At 42.5% G+C, this 21,091-nt stretch overlaps 1 protein-coding gene across 1 annotated transcript in view; it reads left to right on the plus strand.

The window, feature by feature from the left end:
• The window catches only part of CFAP61 (cilia and flagella associated protein 61), a 251,956-nt gene that overhangs the window by 28,002 nt on the left and 202,863 nt on the right, over positions 1-21,091 (plus strand). The window contains exons 7-8 of the mRNA XM_024753694.1: positions 975-1,107; positions 14,666-14,825. Of these exons, the coding sequence (XP_024609462.1) occupies positions 975-1,107; positions 14,666-14,825 (293 nt within the window). The remainder of the gene's footprint in view (positions 1-974; positions 1,108-14,665; positions 14,826-21,091) is intronic.

Raw genomic sequence — 21,091 nt, forward strand, 5'->3', positions numbered from 1 at the left:
AATGAAATAAGGGGGAGGGAGGATAAAGGTAGTAGCCAAATCAGTTACACTAGAAAAATATAATATGAACATGGAACATTTTAAAAGAAAAGGACCAGGAAAATGTATAAGAACATCCCAGACAGGTAAAATAGAGTAGACTTAATCACGAATCTGCTAAAAAGAAGAAAGAAATGTGGAATATGGCAGCAAAATGGAGACCAAGGACCAGCGTCCTCATGCTGCTGTAAACCTGGTTCTTGGGTCCTCCTCTCCCCACCCACACTGGTGGTTGAGGTCACGGTAGAGGTCCTGAGAAGGAGGCTTGAGGTAGACGTGCCCAAGATAGTGAGCAGAGCTTCGTTACCTTCAAGCCAGCATCTCCCCCTCCATGGAAGTAGAGAGACGTTTTAGGCGTAAAGGGTACCGTGGGCCTGTTGGGAGGAATGCATAAACAAGCTTAAATATTCTTTACCTTAGTAATTCCCAGAGTCTTTATGACTGTGACGATCCATGAGGGACACTATAGCAGAAAAGTGTTTTTAGACAGTGGGTTTCTTCTAAGGGGAGGAAGGGCTGCTGGGAGCAATATCATAGAAGCAGTGCTCCTTGGAGCACTTTTGGGAGGTGCTGTGCCCACCTTGCTGTCCTTTGGCTCGTGAGCAATGCTGCCCTGCAGTCCACGCCCAGCAGGGCCGAGCGTGTCCCCTCTGCCTGGGACATCCCACCTCCAATTCTCGACACAGCTTCCTCCCCGTCTCCACTCAGGTGTCACTCAAGTGTCACTCCCTGACCCCATCACTCTCCATCCCAAAGCAACTTACCACTCTTTGAAATGTTCCAGGTGATTTGTGTGTTACATTTTTGTTGTCTGTTCCCCCCATTAGAATGTAAGTTCATTTCGTGGGCGTGTTGCTCTATCCCAGGCATTTAGAACAGGGTGGCAGGAGCAAGCAGAGGAACCAGCACTGAATTTAAGCCTTTCCGGTAAACAGGGTGGAAGATCACGACGACCTCGTGCCAATATTCCTGCACCATGACACCATCCTGAAGGAGACTTATGGCGAATACTTCCTGGCTGAACTCATAGAGGCCCAAGATGAAGAGAATCATGCCATCGTGTGTGAGGTGCGTGATAAACCACCTGGGGGCTCGCTGAGGGAGAGGGATGACAGAAGTGAGCAGCCCTGGTCCTGGTTTGCTGAGCATCCCGGGAGCTGCCTCCCTTCCTCCTTCTAGGTGGTGTGCCCGGCCCTCCTCCCAGCTGTGCCATCACCCACCTCCCCAGGGTTCCCACTTTAGGTTTTCAGGTCTTACGAGGTCCTTCCAGATGCCCAGTCTTAACAGGCTCCAGCTCGAACTAGATGCAGCTGACTCCAAGTTCCTGGAAAACAACTCGGGCAAACATCTTATCGTTTGGGCTATGTGCGCCTTGGAGGATATGCCAGTCTTTGGTAGCAACAGTTAAAGCGAGCTTGATCATGACGGTGGGCTCCAGGTGTGATGGATTTAACTGATGATTACCCTTGGTTTCAGTAGGTGAATTCTATCTCAGAAAAAATTTCTGATGCCAGGATGCACTGAGACCAATGAAAGCAATCTTTTGGGGTAGAGCACATCAGTATATTTAAAAAGCTCCCCACATAATTCCAATGTGCAGCCCAGGTGGTAAAACATTTATCTACATGATGGAAAACACATCAGGTGAAGAACAGGGTTAATTTAAATATACATGGGCATTAGTTTCTTAAGGTAAGAACTGGCCCTGAAAATTAGATTCTGATATACTAGTCCATGAGAGCTGTTTCTTCTACATTTCAGCTACATTTTTATTCTTTCATATTTAGTTTTCTGCATGGTCTTTTAAGGACTTGCTTTCAAATATTGTCATTTGACCTTTAGCTCCAGGCTGCTGACAGAAGGAAGGGTCAGGAAATATTTGGGCCCAGCAGCGCCATTTTGAAAAACCATGTCTTACACGATGAAACAAAAACTACTGATAATTAAAATGATTCATACAGACCCAAATAAGGGCTTTTAACGATGCAGCTGTACCTATTCAGTTTTGTCAGGTCTTTGTTTTTTGGAGAAGGCCTTTATTTATTTATTTTCCAGCTTTACTGAGATATAATTGACATATAACATTGTATAAGATTAAGGTGTACAGTGCGTTAGTTTGACACACTTATATATTGCAAAATGATCACCACCATGGCATTAGTTAACATCTCCATCATGTCACATAATTACCATTTTCTTTTGTGGTGAAAACATTTAAAGTCTACTATCTTAACAACTTCCATGTATATCATAGAGTATTATTAGCTATAATCAACACACTGTACATTAGATCCCCAGAATGTGTTCATCTTATAACTGGAAATTTGTATCCTTTAATCAACACCTCCCCTTCGCCCCGCACCTAACCCCTCATAGCCACCATTCAACTCTCTGTTTCTTTGAGTTCAACCCTTTTAGATTCCACATAAAAGCAGTATCATACAGTATTTGTTTTTCTCTGTCTGACCTATTTCACTTAATATGATATCCTCAGGGTCCATCCTTGTTGTCACAAATGGCAGGATTTCCTTCTTTCTCATGGCTGAATAATATCCACTACATATATGCACACATATATATGTATACATACATATGTACATACATACATACATACCACATCTTCTTTATCTGTTCATCTGTTGATGGCCACTTAGGTTGTTTCCATATCTTGCCTATTGTGTATAATACTGCAGTAAACATGGGAGTGCAGAGATCTTTTCAATACCCTGTTTTCATTTCCTTTGGATATATACCCAGAAGTGGAATTGCTGAATCATATGGTAGTTCTATTTTCAATTTTTTGAGGAACCTCCATGTTGTTTTCCATAGTGTCTGCACTACTTTACATCCCCACCAACAGTGCACAAGAGTTCCCTGCATCCTTGCTAACACTTGTTATCTCTTGTCTTTGGTGGGTTTTTTTTTTTTTTTGGCCGCACTGTGCACCACATGGGATCTTAGTTCCCCAACCAGGGATAGAACCTGCACCCCCTGCATTGGGAGCTCAGAGTCTTAACCACTGAACCACCAGGGAGGTCCCATTTCTTGTCTTTTGATGATGGCCGTTCTAACAGGTGTGAGGTGATAATCTTATTGTGATTTTGATTTGCATGTCCCTGATAATTAGTGATATTGACCATCTTTTCATGTACCTGTTGGCCATTTGGATGTCTTCTTAGAAAAATGTCTATTTAGTTCCTCTGCCCATTTTAAAATTGGGTTGTGTGGCTTTTTGCTATTGAGTTGTATGGGTTCTTTGTATATTTTGGATATTAACCTCTTATCAGATATATGATTTGCAAATATTTTCTCCCATTCTGTAGGTTGCCTTTTCATTTTGTTGTGTCTTTTGCTGTGTAGAAGTTTTTTTGTTTGATATAGTCTCACTAATTTTTGCTTTTGTTGCTTGTGCTTTCGGTGTTATATCAAAAAAATTGTTGCCAAGACTAATGTCAAGAAGCTTTCCCCTATGTTTTCTTCTAGGACTTTTATAGTTTCAGGTCTTATGTTTAAGTATTTAATCCATTTCCAGTTCATTTTTGTCAGTGGCATAAGATAAGGGTACAATTTCATGCTTCACCGTATGATTATCTCGTTTTCCCAGCACCATTTATTGAAGAGACTACCCTTTCTCCATTGAGTCTTCTTGGCTCCCTTGTCAAATTTTAGTTGACTGTAAATGTGGGAGTTTATTTCTGGACTCTCTATTCTGTTACATTGGTCTATGTGTCTGTTATGCCAGTAATGTACTTTTTTAAAATTTATTTTTAATTTATTTATTTTTGGCTGCGTTGGGTCTTCATTGCTGCATGCGGGCTTTCTCTAGTTGCGGTGAGCAGGGGCTACTCTTCATTGCGGTGTGCAGGCTTCTCATTGTGGTGGCTTCTCTTGTTGTGGAGCATGGGTTCTAGGCACATGGGCTTCAGTAATTGTGGCACGTGGGCTCAGAAGTTGTGGCTCGTGGGCTCTAGAGCGCAGGCTCAGTAGTTGTGGCTCATGGGCTTAGTTGCTCCACGGCATGTGGGATCTTCCCAGACCAGGGATCGAACCCGTGTCCCCTGCATTGGCAGGTGGATTCTCAACCACTGAGTCACCAGGGAAGCCCCCATGTACTGTTTTGATTACCATAGCTTTGTAATATTGCTTGAAATCAGAAGTGTGATGCCTCTGGCTTTGTTTTTCTTTCTCAATGTTGCTTTGGCCTTTGGGGGTCTTTTGTTGTTCCATACAAATTTTATGATTTTTTTTTCTGTTTCCATGAAAATGCCTTTGGAATTTTGATAGGGATTAATTGAATCTATGGATGGCTTTGAGCAGTATGGACATTTTGACAGCATATAATTTTTCTGGTCCATGAACACAGGGTATTTTCCTATTTCTGTCTTCTTCATTTTCTTTCATCAAAGTCTTGTAGTTTTCAGTGTACAGATCTTTCATCTCCTTAGTTAAATTTATTCCTAGGTATTTTATTGTTTTTGATGCTGTTGTGAATGGGACTGTTTTCAGTATTTCTTTTTCAGAGATTGTATTTCTAGTGTATAGAAGTGCAACTGATTTCTGTGTGTTGATTTTGCGTCCTACAACCTTACTGAATTTGTTGATTAGTTTTAACAGTGTTTAGGTAGAGTCTCTAGGATTTTCTGTATGTAAGATCATATCATCTACAAACAAAGACAATTTTGTATGTTCCTTTCGATTTGGATGCAGTTTATTTCTTTTCCTTGCCTGATTTCTCTGGCTAGGATTCTATTACTTTGGTGAAGAGGAATGGCGAGACTGAGCACCCTCGTCTTGTTCCTGATTGGAGGAAAAGCTTTCAATCTTGAACCATTGAGTATGATGATAGCTGTGGGCTTGTTATTATTGGCCTTTGTTATGTTGAAGTATGTTTCTTCTATACCCAATCTGTTGAGCATTTTAATCATGAAAGGATGTTATATTTTGTCAAATGCTTTTTCTACATCTATTGAGATGATCATATGATTTTAATCTTTCACTCTATTAATGTGGTGTATCACATTTATTGATTTGCATGTATCGAACCTCCTTGCATCCCAGGGATAAGTACTGCTTGATCATGGTGTATGATCCTTTTAATGTGCTGTTGAATTCAGTTTGCTAATATCAATATTTTGTTGAGAATTTTTGCATCTGTATTTATCAGGGATATTTATCTGTAGTTTTCTTTTCTTGTAATGTTCTTATTTGGCTTTGATATCAGGGTAATGCTTGCCTTATAAAATGAGATAGGAATGATCCCTCCTCCTTAATTTTCTGGAGGAGTTCAAGAAGGATTGGCATTAATTCTTCCTTAAATGTTCGCTAGAATTCACCAGTGAAACCCTCTGATCCTGGGCTTTTCTTTATTGGGAAGTTTTTGATTACTGATTCAATCTCCTTACTTGTTATTTGTCTGTCGATATTTTCTATTTCTTCATAATTCGGTCTAGGTAGCTTGTCTATTTCTAGGAATTTATCTGTTTCTTCTAGGTTATCCAATTTTGGGGTATATAATTTTTCTTAGTAATCTTTTACCCTTTGTATTTATGGCATCAGTTGTAATGTCTACTCTTTCCTTTCTGATTTTATTTCAGTCTTCTCTCTTATTCTTAGTCTAGCTAACAGGTTGTCAATTTTGTTTACCTTTTAAAAAAACAGCTCTTAGTTTTTCTATTATTTTTCTGGTCTCTATTTCATTTATTTCTGCTCTGATCTTTGTTATTTTCTTCCTTCTGCTAACTTTGGGCTTAATTTGTTCTTCTTTTTCTAGATCTTTGAGGCATACAGTTAGGTTGTTTATTGAGATCTTTCTTTTTTCTCAATGTAGGCATTTACCACTACAAACTTACCTCTTAGAACTGCTTTTGCAGCATCCCCAAATTGGTTTACTGTATTTCCATTTTTGCTTGTTTCAAGATATTTTTTGATTCCCTTTTGTTTCTTTTTTGACCTCTTGGTCTTTCAGGAGTGTATTTTAAAATTTCCACATACTGTGAATTTTTCAGCTTTCCTCCTGTTATTGATTTCTAGTTCAATACCACTGTAGTTGGGAAAAATACTTGGTATGATTTAAATCTTCTTAAATTTGCTAAGACTCATTTTGTGATCTATCATATGATGTATCATGGAAAATGTTCCATGTGTTCTTGAGAAGAATTTGTACTCTGCTGCTCTTGAATGGGATGTTCTGTACACGTCTGTTAGGTTGATTTTATCTAAAGTATGAACCAAGTCTAACATTTTCTTGTTCATTTTCCCTCTGGATGGTCTATCCATTGTTGCAAGTAAGGTATTGAAGTCCCCTGCTATTATTGGACTGTTGTCTATTTCTCCCTTTATACCTGTTAGTATTTGCTTAATATATTTAGGTGCTCCAGTGTTGACTGTATATATATTTATGATTGTTATATCTTCTTGATGAATTGACTCCTTTATCATTATATAATAACCTTCTTTGTCTCTTGTTAGTGTTTTTGGCTTAGTCGGTTTTGTCTGGTATAAGCATAGCTACCCCTGTTCTCATTTTGTTTCCACTTGCATGGAATATTTTTTCCATCTCTTCGCTTCGAACCTATATGTGTCCTTAAAGCTGAAGTGAGTCTCTTGTAGGCAGTGTATTGTTGGGTCTTGCTTTTTATCCATCTAGCCACTCTGTATATTTTGATTGGAGAATAAAATTCATTTACACTTAGAGTAATTATAGGTAAGGACTTACTAATGCCATCTTATTGTGTTCTGGCTGTTTTGTAGTACCCTTGTTCCTTTATTCCTTTCTTGCTGCCTTCCTTTATGAATTGATGATTTTCTGTAACGAGATGCTTTGATTCCTTTTTCTTTATCTTTTGTGAATCTACTGTAGATGTTTGCTGTGTGGTTACCATTGAGGCTTACATAAAACATCTTACGGATATAACAGTCTATTTTACACTAAAGACTTAATTTCAATTGCACACAAAAATTTTACCCTTTTACTTCCCCTGTTATGTTTTTAATGTCACAATTTATCTCTTTTTATATTACATATTCATTACTAAATTATTGTAGCTATAGTTATTAAAATATTAAAATTCTTGTCCTTTAATACCTACATTAGAGTTACATGGTTAATGCTTCACCATATTAAAGTTTTAGGATATCCTGAACTTGACTATATACTTACCTTTACTATTGTGTTGTATACTTTTATATATTTTCATGTTATTAATTAGCATCCTTTCATTTCATCTTGAAGAGCTCCTTTAAGCATTTCTTGTGGGGCAGGTCTAGTCGTGATGAATTTCCTCAGCTTTTGTCTGTCTCGGAAAGTCTTTCTCCTTAATTTCTGAAGGACAGCTTTGCTGAGTAAAGTATTCTTGGTTAGCAGTTTTTTTCTCTCAGCGCTTTGAATATATCATCCTGCTAACTCTTGGCCTGTAAGGTTTCTGCTGAGAAATCTGCTGACAGTGTTATGGGGGGTTACCTTGTAAGTCCCAAGATGTTTTTCTCCCACTGCTTTTAAGATTCTCCTCTTGTCTTTGATTTTTGAGTTTTATTATAATGTGTCTTTGAGAGGATCTCTTTTTTTAACATCTTTATTGGAGTATAATTGCTTTACAATGGTGTGTTATTTTCTGCTTTATGACAAAGTGAATCAGTTATACATATACATATGTTCACATATCTCTTCCCTCTTGCATCTCCCTCCCTCCCACCCTCCCTATCCCACCCCTCTAGGTGGTCACAAAGCACCGAGCTGAGAGAGGATCTCATTAAGTTGATTTTATTTGGTGACCAATGAGCTTCATGAACTTGGATATCTATATCTCTCCCCAGATTTGGGATTTTCTTGGCCATTATCTCTTTAAATAAACTCTCTGCCCCCTTCTCCCTCTCTTCTCATTTTGGAACTCTGGTGATTCACAAATTGGTCCTTTGGATCGTATCCTATAAATCATAGGATACCATCCTATGACCCTTTTCATTCTTTTTACTATGTTCTCCTCTGACTTGATACGTTTAAAGTTCCCGTATTCAATCTCATTGATTCTTTCTTCTGATTGATCAAGTCTGCTGTTGATGCTCTCTGTTGCATTTTCATGTCATTTGTTGATTCTTCAGCTCCAGAATTTCTGGTTGGTTCTTTTTATGGTTTCGCTCTCTTTGTTCAACTTCTCATTTTGTTTGTGTGTCGTTTTCCTGATTTTGTTGAATAATTGTCTTTGTTTTCTTGTAGCTCACTGAGTCTCCTTAACACAGCTATTTTGAATTCTTTATCTGGTAAATTGGAGATTTACCATTTACTCTTGTCTTTGGGTTCAGTTACCAGAAGACTATTGTGACCCTTTGGTGGTGTCATAGTTCCTTGATTTTTCATGGTCATTGAGTTTTGCATTGCTGTCTTCACATTTGAATAGCAGTCACCTCCTCTGGTATTTGGAGGAGAAATAACTTCTCTCAGCTCTGCTAGAGATTCTGAGGCTTCCTCAGACCTTCTATGGGTATGCCTGCTCCATGCTTCTTGCTCTCTCGTGGCAGAATTCTTAAGCCTCTATGTCTTCTCTGGACCCTGCAAAGCACCAGGTCGAGTGCTTCTGTATTCCCAAAGGTGGCACTACAGCTCAAATTTGTGGTCTCTTCCTGGCCCACAGATTGGGCCAACTTTCTCCATATGCTCCTTAGCCATCTGCCAAAGTCTGCTCATGGCACCATTAGGAGTACACACAGGGAGCTGCCACAAGGTGGGCTGGTGTGTGCGTAAGGCACGTGGAGCCCTGGGGGTGCTCGTGGGCGGGCTGGCAGGATCCATGGGTGAAATATTCCCAGTAGCTCGTGGGTGGGCTTCTTGATAGAATCCATGATGCCTGGTAATGTCCTCTGGGGGTCCTACCTGCTGCTGTCCCAGGCTCCTTCCACCCCCCAGTCGTGAGCTCCCAGTTTAGTACTCTGGATCTGGCAAGAGAGAAATGAGCCCCTCTGGCAGCATCCTGCATAGCTAGGGAAGCCAGGTGCTCACTTACACAGTCTCCCCCTTACCTGCCACGGGATAAATTAGGGGGATAATTCTTGGCCCTTAGCTGTACTGCCTTGGAGGATGGGTGCTGTGGGGAAAGGCAGACTCTTTGTCTTACCCACTCCACGGCATCCAAACTGGTATCTTTTTTGCTCCAATGGAGCTGAAACTTCTCCTCGGGAAACCTGAACTTCATCAAAGGCTCTCTCATCCATGAGTGATCGTCTAAGTCACTGTTCTCAGGGGCTCCTGGACTGAGGCTGAGAGAGGCTAGAGCTAGTTCAGCGGCCTCTGCAGGGTCCACAGCTGTGACCGAGGTCTGTCTGCCTATTTCCTGATGCAAAGGTGGGCAAGACTCCTCCCAGGCCCCTTGGTGGATAGTGCTGGATCCCACGGCTCCTTCAAAGGCACTTCTGTTCATGGATGGATGGCGAATATTTGCTGTTGAGCAGGGGACAAAAATAAGGGATGTCTTTTACCACCATGATGCTGACCTCACTCTGGAGAAGGCTTTTAATTCTTTGGTTTCAAGGTGCGAGTTTGAACCCAAATCTCTTGAGTTAGTTCTCGTGAAGAGCAGCTGCAGTGACCTCTTCTCTCAGTTCCTTCCCTCTCTTGTCATGTGTTACAAACTTTCAGTGTGTGTAAATATCAGAGGAAAGTTGTAGGCTGAAAATTGCAGTCCCAACCCCGCAGGGATCCTTTGGTGTCTCCAAAGACACAAACGGAGTCCAGCCTGATCTCTGAGAGGCCGTGCTGCCTCAGACATCAGAGATTGCGTGTTCCATGGAGATGTGACCACGGGCCTCAACCTTAAATGGAAAGGCAGGAACAGGACCTGTCAACAGTGAGCAAACCAGCCTAGGATCTGGGAGTGAAACTCTGGTCTTCACCAAGCCCTATCAGGTGTCTTAAGCCTTTTTGGGTTCAAGATCAGTGCAGTCACCACCCTACCACCTACCTGCCAGGACCCTCCTCCCAACCACCTGGGCTTCCTCAGACCTGCCTTTTGGCAGCAGTGTGCTGGAGCTCTCTCACCTTGGCTCACGAGAGCCAGTTGCTAAATCTTTAGGAACTTGGCAAGCTGCTTGTTAAACACGGCCATTGTCAAAAATTAAGTTATATCAACTAACAGTATAGTAAATTATTCTAAAAACAAAATTAATAAATCCTCAAAATTCATTACTTTTTAATTGTTTTACTCTTATTTGTCCTCTTGGGGTCATTTATGTCTGTGGTCTCTGCAGAGTGGAAATACTGTAACTACAGCTACTGTGCGTCTTCTCCCAATTCTCTACTCAGTGACATCACACCAAGAGCTTACAATGGGCTGCAACGGGAATATTTACACCAGAGAAATTGGCAAATGTTACAATTAAGCTTTTCCCTACGATGCCGATTAGGCATTAACCAGCACACTATACTTTTAGGTGACCAGAGATAACGGGACATAGTACACCAAGCCTGTCCTTTCCCAAACCCGTCCATGGCAGTCACAGGCCTGAGAGCCATGTTTGCACCATTGAGGGGCCCTCAACTAAAGGTTTTTAACTGCGAGCACTTTCTTTGACTTAATCGCAACTTTGGAGGAGTTCTGAGTCATCACTTTGCTGCAAGTTGCTTTTCATAACTTTATCCTGGCTGACCTTGACATCTGGTGTTTACTCCAAACTGCGATTTCAGGGCAGGGCGGTTGGAGGCCAAGGGCAGCTCCTAGAGACAGATGGGCAGAGCGTCTGCCTTGGCAGCATCTGTGGCGTGGGCAGTAGCGGTCCGAGGAGGCACTGGGGCAGAGCCTGCCAGCGCAGCCATGCCTTAGACATCAGGCAGGAAGGATCAGAGCTGGAAGTGGTCACAATGAGGGCAACCAGAAGGGGCGGGTGACGTAGAGCTTTTTTTAGATGGAAGCGTGAACGATGCAGTGCATACGGGCCTATAAATGGTCCTGCTTGTGGAGGTGTGGCCACTGCACACGTGGTTTATAGCGATCTGAGCCTTATGCATCATCATATGGATCCTCAGGGAAAACCAAGGACAACAACAAACTCCCAGTTTGCTCTCCAATGTGAGATAATTAAAGGCACCTTTGTGGTGGAAAGTATTGGTTACCTGGAAGACAGACAGCAGCCAGCGATCAGTGCCTTTTCACTGTACAAGAAAAAAAAGTCCATCAAATCAACTTATTTTTCCAGAAAACACACACACACACACACACACACACACACACACACACACACACAAAGATGCATTTGAATACTCCCACAAATTCATATTTAAGAACAGTGTTTCTCAAATCGGAACAGTCATCCCAAAGAAACCCAAAGGAAAAAGCAGACACTTCCACAATACGTCCTCGCTCTGTTGAGTCGATCATTCTTAACTTTTGTGAATTGTCAGTCCCGAGATGAAAGATGGGAGTATAACAGGTTGCAGAATTGGAGAACGTGAAATCTTTGTTCCTAATGGTGAAACGTGTTTTTCTCATTTTCATCAGAATGTGTGATCCATGCCATTTGAATCAAATTCCAAACATGACGAGCCATTAGTATAATAGCTCATTACTAACAGCGGTCTTATAAATAATGCATTCTTATCATGCACATGCAGCTTGCCATGAAGCCAGCAAAAGGTATTACAGGCCATGGAAGTTGCATCGCGCCAGCGTGGCTCTAGATGAGAAGGACATCTCCATGTGAACCAAAGATGGATGCCAATTTTCCCTGCCGAGAGGGAGGCTGGCCGGCTCTCTCTGCACATATGGTAGAGGGATTGGTTAATCAGCGTCTGCTGAGTCTTGGGCCTGAAATTACAGAGAAGCCAGACAACTGTGGCTACCCAGCCTTTGTTCACACACGCAAACAAGACAAACGATCACTTGTTATTTGGGAAAAAAATTAAAATGTGTATTTTGGACTTTTATTAAAGTGTCGATGGCTTTATAAAACAACTGTGTAAATCCAGCCTTTTACAGCTAGTATTTTGGGGAGCGTGTAAAGAAAAGAATATGCATGGAAAAAATCAATTTTTAAAAATTCTTTTTGTATTCCAGTATTTGGGAGAAAGTACAGGGAGTCTTTACTTTTCAAACACATCTTTGAGAACAAGTGGTTTTAAACCAGAAGAGAACATTTGAGAACAAACAGTTAAATACCTAATTTTTTTCTCTGTTGTTTAAAGGAGTGTTGTAGCTTCTTTCTCTACTTTAGGAAGTTCAAGTATTAACCATTTTCTCTGGGCATTTATGGAATGATGCTGCCTTCTTAGGAACAGGGAATGCTGGTGATTGTTGAGTTTGTTTTTTTTTTTAATTTATTATTTATTTTTGGCTGTGTTGGGTCTTCGTTGCTGCACGTGGGCTTTCTCTAGTTGCGATGAGCGGGGGCTACCCTTCGTTGTGGTGCACGGGCTTCTCATTGCGGTGGCTTCTCTTGTTGCAGAGCACAGGCTCTAGGTGCGCAGGCTTCAGTAGTTGTGGAGCACAGGCTCAGTAGTTGTTGCTCATGGGCTTAGTTGCTTTGCGGCATGTGGGATCTTCCAAGACCAGGGATTGAACCCATATCCCCTGCATTGGCAGGCGGATTTTTAACCACTGCACCACCAGGGAAGTCCTGTTGCATTCTGCTTCTTGGATGGAATGGCTGTCTCGAGAAATAAAGTGTGAATTCTGGTGGATCGCACCTACCCAGTAAATGCTGGTTTCTTATAAGAGCTGTCAGAGTCAAATCAGTCACCAGAATGTGCTTAAAACCCACATAATGATCAAAGGAATTATTTATGTGAAATTTATTTATTTTCCTTTTTTCCAGTTTTATTAAGATATAATTGACACATAACATTGTATAAGTTTAAGGTGTCCAACCTAACATTTTGATTTATGTACATATCGCAAAATAATTACCACCAAATAAGATTAGTTAACGTAAGAACTCTGCATTCTCTCTAGCCTCTTTTAAAATTCTAAATGCTTTCCTTGCAGAGAAGAATGAAATACAGAATTACCGATGGAACATAATAAAGAATTTCAATCACAGTCATCTCTCAATGTGGTGTTAAAATTTGATAGAATTAAAATTCGTTGTTAATTTATAATATTTCAGTACCAGTAATAGGCTCAGCTCAGCTAGTTACTCACAGAAAGATAAGTTGTTTCCTCTACTCGCAATACTTATGACCCCAAATATGTTGCATTTTCCCCATACCAGCCAACTCTCCAGCTTCCTAGACACCAGCTGGGTGTCCTGCAGTTTGATTCACTTCTGACACTGCCCAGACTTAGCACAGGCCCTACAGTTTAAGGACTCAGGCCCACAAGACTGTCCCCTGCCCCTGTCAGATGCCAGTTACAAGACCCAGGTTGTCACCTGTACTTTCAACTGACCGACTGTAAATCAGGGTTTCCCATGACCCCCTCCTCGGGTGTGACAATCTGCTGGAAAGGGCTCCCAGAACTTAGGAGAACACTTTACTTGCCATCGTCGATTCGTTGTAAAGGATACAATTCAGGAACAGCCCAAATGGAAGAAGTGCATGGGGGGAGGTGGGGAGGAGGGGGCAGGGAGCTTCCATGCCCTCTCTGGGCTCGCCGCTGCCCAGCACCTCAGTGTGTTCACCAGCCTGGAAGATCCTGAACCCCATCGTTTAGGGGTTTCTCTGGTGGTTCCATTAACGACTGATTAAATCATTGGCCACTGGTGGTTGAACTCAATCTCCAGCCCCCTTCCCCTTCCCAGAGGTCGAGGGGACGGGGCTGAAAGTTCCAACCCTCTAATCACAAGGTTGATTCCTCTGGTAACTAGCTCCCATGCTCCGAAAGTCACCACTTTAGTGTAAACTCAGGTGTGATTGAAAGGGACTTAATTATGAAAAACAAAAGATGCTCCTCTCAGGAAATTACAAGCGTTTTAGGAGCTTTGGGACAGGAGTGAGGGATGAAGACTGAATATTATGTCACACTGTCACCCTCATCTTCCCACTTATGTATTCCTCATCAAAGGCCTAAAATGATGAGGGCCATTGCAAGAGGTTCAGAATCAGGTAGGGTGCTGGGAGGTGATGCAGTTGTAGGTCAGACACATCTGGTGAACAGGTGCAACGAGTTTATTTCACTCAAAGCTTCCCACCAAACCTCCTTCCTCACATCTCCTCCCCGTGAGACCATCCAATCAAAAAAATAAATGAGTTTAAGAAGATCGAAGCATTCCTACCTGATGAGGAGCGAAAGACCATGGACTTTCTCTGAACCGAGGATCAACCAGATGGCCACTGGAACAATGGCCAGTCTTCCTGAGAACCGCATTGTGGAGGGGAGGAGAGTGGATGGGAGGGCTGGGCTTGCAGTGGGGCAATAAAGGGATATGGGGCAGGCAGGGGCGTTGTCTGGGCAAAGTTCCGAAGAGTTTTCCCTAAAGAACATCCTGGTGGCCTCCCTAAGTTATATACCCACCTCTGGGATTGCCCACAGTGGTCATCCACGGCATCGTTTTTCGAGCCTGTCCTGTATGCCGTGCATTGCTCTGGACACTAGGGCTGCTCCCTCCCTCAGACATCTCCGGGTGCCCATGGGCTGGGGCTCCTGGGAGTTTCGTGATGAGCATTCACCTGAGGTCGGACAGTCATGAGATGTTTTGGACGTTTCAGGTGGAAGGTGTAGCCGTTGGGTTCATGAGCGTGTGCTCGAGAGTGAACATGCAGCTCCTGCATGAGTGCTTTGACTTGAGGCCCTTCCACGGACTCTGCACCCCGCATCCCGATGACGTCCTAGAGCCACCCCAAGAGCTAAGCGTTCAAGGAAGTTCAGGTACGGTGGCCATCAAAGGAGCGTGTCAGGAATTCAAGCTTTACATGCTGTGCTGTGCTCCTGGCTAAGTGCTGGAACTAGGTGGTACCTACTATAGCTCTGTCTCCAGTCCCCTTTGAGGAGTAGTTCCTGGTCCATCTCATCCTCGTGCATGTATCTGTGAGCACAGGGAGTCAAGGGTGCACTGCGGCCTTGCCACTGAAGGTTTCCTGAATTCAGAACATCTACCTTCAGGATGTTCATTGTTAGAGGTAAGCTGTGGGGAAATAATTGATAGCATTTCAGGATTTTACTCAGACACACACGTACAACACAAAACCTGAATATGATGAGTGAATTTTTCAAGTCAAGAACTTGAGAAATTATATTAAGTTTTTTCTTTTCTAAATTTTTTAAAAATTGAAATATATAGCTGATTTACAATGTTGTGTTAGTTTCAGGTGTACAGCAAAGTGATTCAGTTATACATATACATATATATTCAGTTATACATATATGTGTATGTATATACATATATTTTCTTTTTCATATATGCCTTTAAGTTTTAATCCCAGCAGTTAGAGCTTCTGTGTTTATGTCTTCAACAAATTATTATGTAATACAGGTCTATTGCAAGTAGTCAATACTTGCACTGATTCTGAAATAATGTCTGTATTAGGGTTTTCACCAAGTGAAACTAGGTCATCTCAAATTTTGGTATTTTAATTTAATGAGGTCTTCCTGCATCCATGAGTATCTTTGAGGTTAAGTGTTTTGGTTCTTAAATCAGGCAGATGCAAGGAGAGCATGTAAATTCAGTTCTCCAAATGTGGGTTTCCTCATTTGTAAAATAGGAATAGTAGTAATACCTCCCACGTGGGGTCTCGCCGAGATCACTCACGTCCAGGGCTTTATTCAGTGTCTCGGGCAAAGTTAGCACTCAGTCAGCATGGACCATCATCTTGAGCGGTCATTATTATCACTTTGTGATTGGCCTTTCACCTAGTTGAGTCTTCCCAGGTTAAAATCGGGGCATTTTGAATTGCTCTGCTTTCTTGTGTCTGAGAGATGCTACCAGGACTGTTCAAAAAACAGGAAGAGGAGCGTGTTGGGGACACGATTGACAAGCAGAAGACTTGTTGATCTAAACAACGGCAGGTGTGGGTTTGGCAGATCTCATCCGCTGGACGGGAAACCAAGTGCAGGGAACTCGTCTGAATGTTCACAGTCGTTACAAAGAGCTTGCAGAGCTGAAGCTGGAGAGCTGATTCCCTTTTATACTGATGACAGTGCTCTTCCCGAAGGAGAGCTTTTGAGGTCTTTATTTTCTAACGGTGAAGGCTGGCTAGCCCTTGCTTCTCAGCAGAGATACAGGAGAGTTCTGAAGGACTTTTCAGCATGAGACACTCCTGAACAAAAAGTTATCACTGTCACTTTTGAATGTATCAACACAATATAAATTCTTCTCGAAGGCACCATTAAATAAGTTTTATGGCTCAGTTTTCTCGTGTCTAAGATGGAGATAAAAATAGTATCAAACCCAAAGAATTGTTGGGAAGATTAAACGTTAGAATCTACATGATGTCCTTAGCTCTGTGTGCCACACACAGAGTAAGTTCTGAAAAAATTGAAGTCGTTTTTCCTCCCCCCGTGACTGTTGTCATTATTAAAAATAAATTGAAAAGATATAGTCCTTTCCAGTATGTTTCTGAGTGGCTCTGAGGTTACATAGAATGACTGGGAAGTTCCCATCTTAGAAACTTTATGGGCAGGAACAAAATTCAAAATTTAGGCTGAACCCTGGACTTCAAGACACACATAATCTATCTAGTACCTCTGTCTAGCAAAAAGCCTCAGAGATATGGAAGCTGAAAGAAGTCTGTCTTCTCTCTACCACCTTTAATATTTTTACTTAAAATTAGTTGATCTAGAACAGGATGGTAAGTAAAGGAAATAGGAAAACTTCTCTTGTTATTCTGTGTGCCTTGTTTATTTCTGAAAATCCAGCTTTATTTTCACTGATGCAAAGGTGATTATGAACTTGTCACTAGGGAGCACTGTTGTAGACTTCCGAATAACTCAGGGATGGATTCACAAGTCGTCAGCAGCTCATTATATCTAAGAAAAGTCATCAGCACATTTTGCTGTGATCTTCCCATCAACAGCAGCAAAGAATGAGGCTCCAGAGAAAATCTGAAATGTCCTATGATCTGCTGTCCATTTTCTTTTTCTGATGAAAGTCTCAAGTTAAAGGAAATATAATTTCTCTAAAATATGAACTAAAATGCTTGTTTCATTGGGCACACACCATTATGCCCTATGCCTTCAATTTTGTTTATGCTTTTTACTTTTCAAAGGATTTCTGTATATATCATCTCATTTTATCCTCATAACTTGATGTAGGAGAGCTAGGAAAGGTGACACCTGCCCACACTCCCAAAAGGTGTTACAGCTCAACAGGGGCTGACCCAGATCCCAACTGAGGCTTCGGCTTGGCAAGGTGACTTCTTATCTAGGATGGCTGTGATTGAAAACTCCAATGGTGGGCCTACTACACAAATACATGATCAATTTTTTCACTTCAATGAGTTATTTAATGAGTTATCACTTCTAGGAGTTCTAGGTGACGTCTATGTGTATGTGCGTGCACGCGAGTGCTTTGAAAACTTCCAACTTCTGAAATCTCCACCTCTGTGTCTGTGGGATTTGCCAGAACCATGTGAGGCCACTCTGCCCTGCTCCAGAGGCAGGCTGGAAGTGCCAGGACATTGACACCCCAGGAGCAACCTCTGCTTCCCTATTTCTTGTCCCTGTACTCCTACTGCTACTTTCTCCACCAACTCCCAAGTAAACAGTTGTGCTTGAATCCTTGACTCAGACTGTGCCTCTGAGAGAACACACCCCAAGACACTGCTGGTCTAGTCTTTTCCCACCAGCGGTGAAAAAATTTATTTACACACAACTGACAGGAGTCGGGGTATAAGTACCCCAGCTCCCTCACCCCTAGGGTGGGATAGCTCTGAGACACGAGTTTTTTGCTGTTTCTCAACGTTCCTCCAGGATCACCTCCAGCTGGTGATCCGTGTGATGACATGTGTTTTGTTAGCTGCCTTCCTTTCCCATTCTCTCTTCCTCACCACCCTACTGTGCTTCCTGGAGTCACCTCCCAAATAAACTCTTGTTCTCAAATCCTGAACTCAAGGTCTGCTCTTTTCCCACCAGCCGTGAGACTTGCAATTTCACATGACCCTCCACCCTTCCAAGCAGAATAACAACGTCACGGCTCGACATTCCTGAGCTCACACAGTGGTCCCCCTTCTTTAGCTACTGCATACATTGTGATTGGCTTGCTATCTCATCATTTCAGCCGTATCAGAAGTTTCCATTGGATCTAAAAAGTGTAACCATACACATTCATTTTGCATTTTACTTGAATAATTTTTAAGTGATCCCATTTTTTTAGTCACCTATTCGTCATATACAAACTATTAAACACACTTGTAAATTTGGGTTTTTATCTACTAAACCTGGGGACTAAACTGGTACCAATGTGAACAAAGTCAAAGTGATCTCAGGTGGCCTCGGCCTGCAGCGGCTTGAAGCAGGATTTCGATTCCCTGACCGGGAATCAAGGTTGGGCCACAGCAGTGAGAGCGCTGAATCCTAGCCACTAGACCAATATCCAGTGACAAGACCCTGCCCCTTTGGCTCTGCAGAAATGAATTCCCACAAAGACGGAAAGTAGTAAAACAAAGTGTTTATTAGGAGGGAAGAGAATACGTGTGAATAGACACACGGGCAGACTGAGAGAGAAGGTGGTAGTTTAAGTCACTTACGTGGGGCATTTCTTCTGGGTTTCCTTTGGCCAATCATCTTTGCCTGGTTCTGAGTCCATATTTGGTTTATCTCAGGACCCTCCCATGTGTGCATGCGCATCTCTTAGTCAAGATGGATTCTAGTGGAGAGGCCTATGGGTAAGTTGATATCACTCCCCTTTTGACCTCTAAGGAGCCTTTCTGCACATGTATAGTCCGGAAGGTCTCCTTGACCTTGAGAATGAGAAATATGTGGTCCCTATCTCTTATCTGGGTGGGGCTCAGCCTCTCCTGTTAGCCTCCTGCTATTATCTCTATCTTGGAGTATCTGTCCACAGGGGACAAACTCCAGCTGCTTAGCCTGGGACCCATCTATCTCCTGCCTCATAAGGATGCAGATTTTGTCCCAGTATAAGGAAAATCTAGTAAAAGTTTATTTTTTATTAAGCGGAGTACCTAGTTTAGAAGTAGCAAGTTCCCCCAATATTGGAAGAATTCATAAAGAGTCATAGCTGCTCAGGAAGGGGCTTTCTGCTTGTGTGGGAGATTGTACGAGATGAAATCCAAGATCCCGCAAATGGCAAGAGTCTGAAAGCTTAGTGAACGCGCAGCGGCGACCGTATGCTGGGAGTTTATGCATATTTTCCTCCAGCGACAATACGGTGGCCCAAGACAATAGTTGGCTCCACCACTGGCCCTGCCCAGCGACGGCACATCAGGCTGTCTTCTGTTGACTGCATCATCACAATAAAGACTGTGGAACCGGAGTGAGCTGGCCGTTTTCTTGATGGTGCAGAAGGCAAAATAGGGCACAACCTGCATTTCCACAGCTGTATTGGCATCGACACATTTACCAGTTAGAATGAAAAAACTGAAAGCAAGTGAAAGACAAAACTTTTGTTTGTCACGTCGGCTGGTGTGACCTGGGGAGTGGGAGTCTCGGTTTTGAAAGAGCCCTGAAAGGTGCATCTCAGTACGTACATGGGGTCCACCACACAGAGTCTCTGTGACCTCGATGTGCCCTTGGCAGGGAGAAATACAACTTCATACAACAGAATCACGGGCGTCCCGAAGAACATCCAGGGCAGCTCCTTATAACCAACCCACCTGGGAAAAGTGCTGCTTACTCTACATTAATTTATGTTATTATTTTTAAATTTTTTTAAGTTTATTCTTGGCTGCTTGGGTCTTTGTTGCTGCACGTGGGCTTTCTCTAGTTGTGACGAACGGGGCCTACTCTTTGTTGTGGTGCGAGGGCTTCTCATTGTGGTGGCTTCTCTTGTTGCAGAGTGCAGGCTCTAGGCGTACGGGCTCAGTAGTAGTGGCTCATGGGCTCTAGAGTGCAGGCTCATTAGTTGTGGCGCACGGGCTTTGTTGCTCTGTGACGTGTGGGATCTTCCTGGACTAGGGCTCTAACCCATGTCCCCTGCATTGGCAGGCAGATTCTTAACCACTGCGCCACCAGGCAAGTCCCTTACTCTACAGTTAAAAGGCTCTTTGAAATATAATTTTCATAACATCTCCATCCAAAAACATAGCAATGTTGCCTTTTAAGTGAAAGAAAATCAGTCTTGCTGTCAGGAAATGTTTCTTTGTGTCTTGTTTAAATTTCTTTCATGGAACTTACACTTGCTTCTTACCTCAGGGTCTCTCCTCTGCAGGGCGAGGAAATGTCTGGAACAAAGATGGCAGGGCTAAGAAACAATGGCTAAGCCAAGTCTGATTTATTGAATAGTGATAGCCCAGGTCTTCTAGCCTCTCTTCCTAAGGTTAGATTTTATATGCCTGGGTGACTTTCTGTTTTAGTTTATTCTCCTTTTAACTTGGATTCCAAATGTGGATGAAACACTCATCTACAGAGCATAGCAGTATTTCTGCCAAGAGGTTTGCATTCTGTATCTCAGACCATGTATTTACCACCTGGTATGTTCCGTAGTTATTGAACTAGTGACCCACTAGGACTCTGTATACGTTTGCTCGGGCTGTTTTAGCAGAGTACCACAGACCAGGGGGCTTAAACAACATAAATTCATTTTCTCACAGTTGTGGAAATATAGAAATCTGAGATCAAGGTGTCAGCAGGGTTGGTTTCTTCTGAGGTCTCTCTCCACAGCTTGGAGATTCTTTTCCTTGCGTCTTCACGTGGTTTTCCCTTTTGTTCCTGTCTGTGTCCTAATCTCCTCTTCTTATAAGGACACCAGTCACATTGGCTTAAGGGCCCATCCATCTGACCTCATATTACTTTATCTCTTTAAAGGCCCTTTCTCCACATTTAGTCACATTCTGAGGTTTCAGGGGGTGGGGGTTAAACACGAGTTTTGTGGGGACACGATTCAATGTGCAGCACCTAGAATCCTGTGTCAGCGGTTCTCTGGAGCCCTGTGATCAAGGCTGTATGATAATAATGCCGATCATGGCAACAAGGTCCCTTCTACTTGCTCGCTTCTACACATGCTCATCAAAGCCTGATAC

The sequence above is a fragment of the Neophocaena asiaeorientalis genome, unplaced genomic scaffold, assembly GCF_003031525.2.
Source record: "Neophocaena asiaeorientalis asiaeorientalis breed wild unplaced genomic scaffold, Neophocaena_asiaeorientalis_V1.1 scaffold302, whole genome shotgun sequence".
NCBI lineage: Eukaryota > Metazoa > Chordata > Mammalia > Artiodactyla > Phocoenidae > Neophocaena > Neophocaena asiaeorientalis.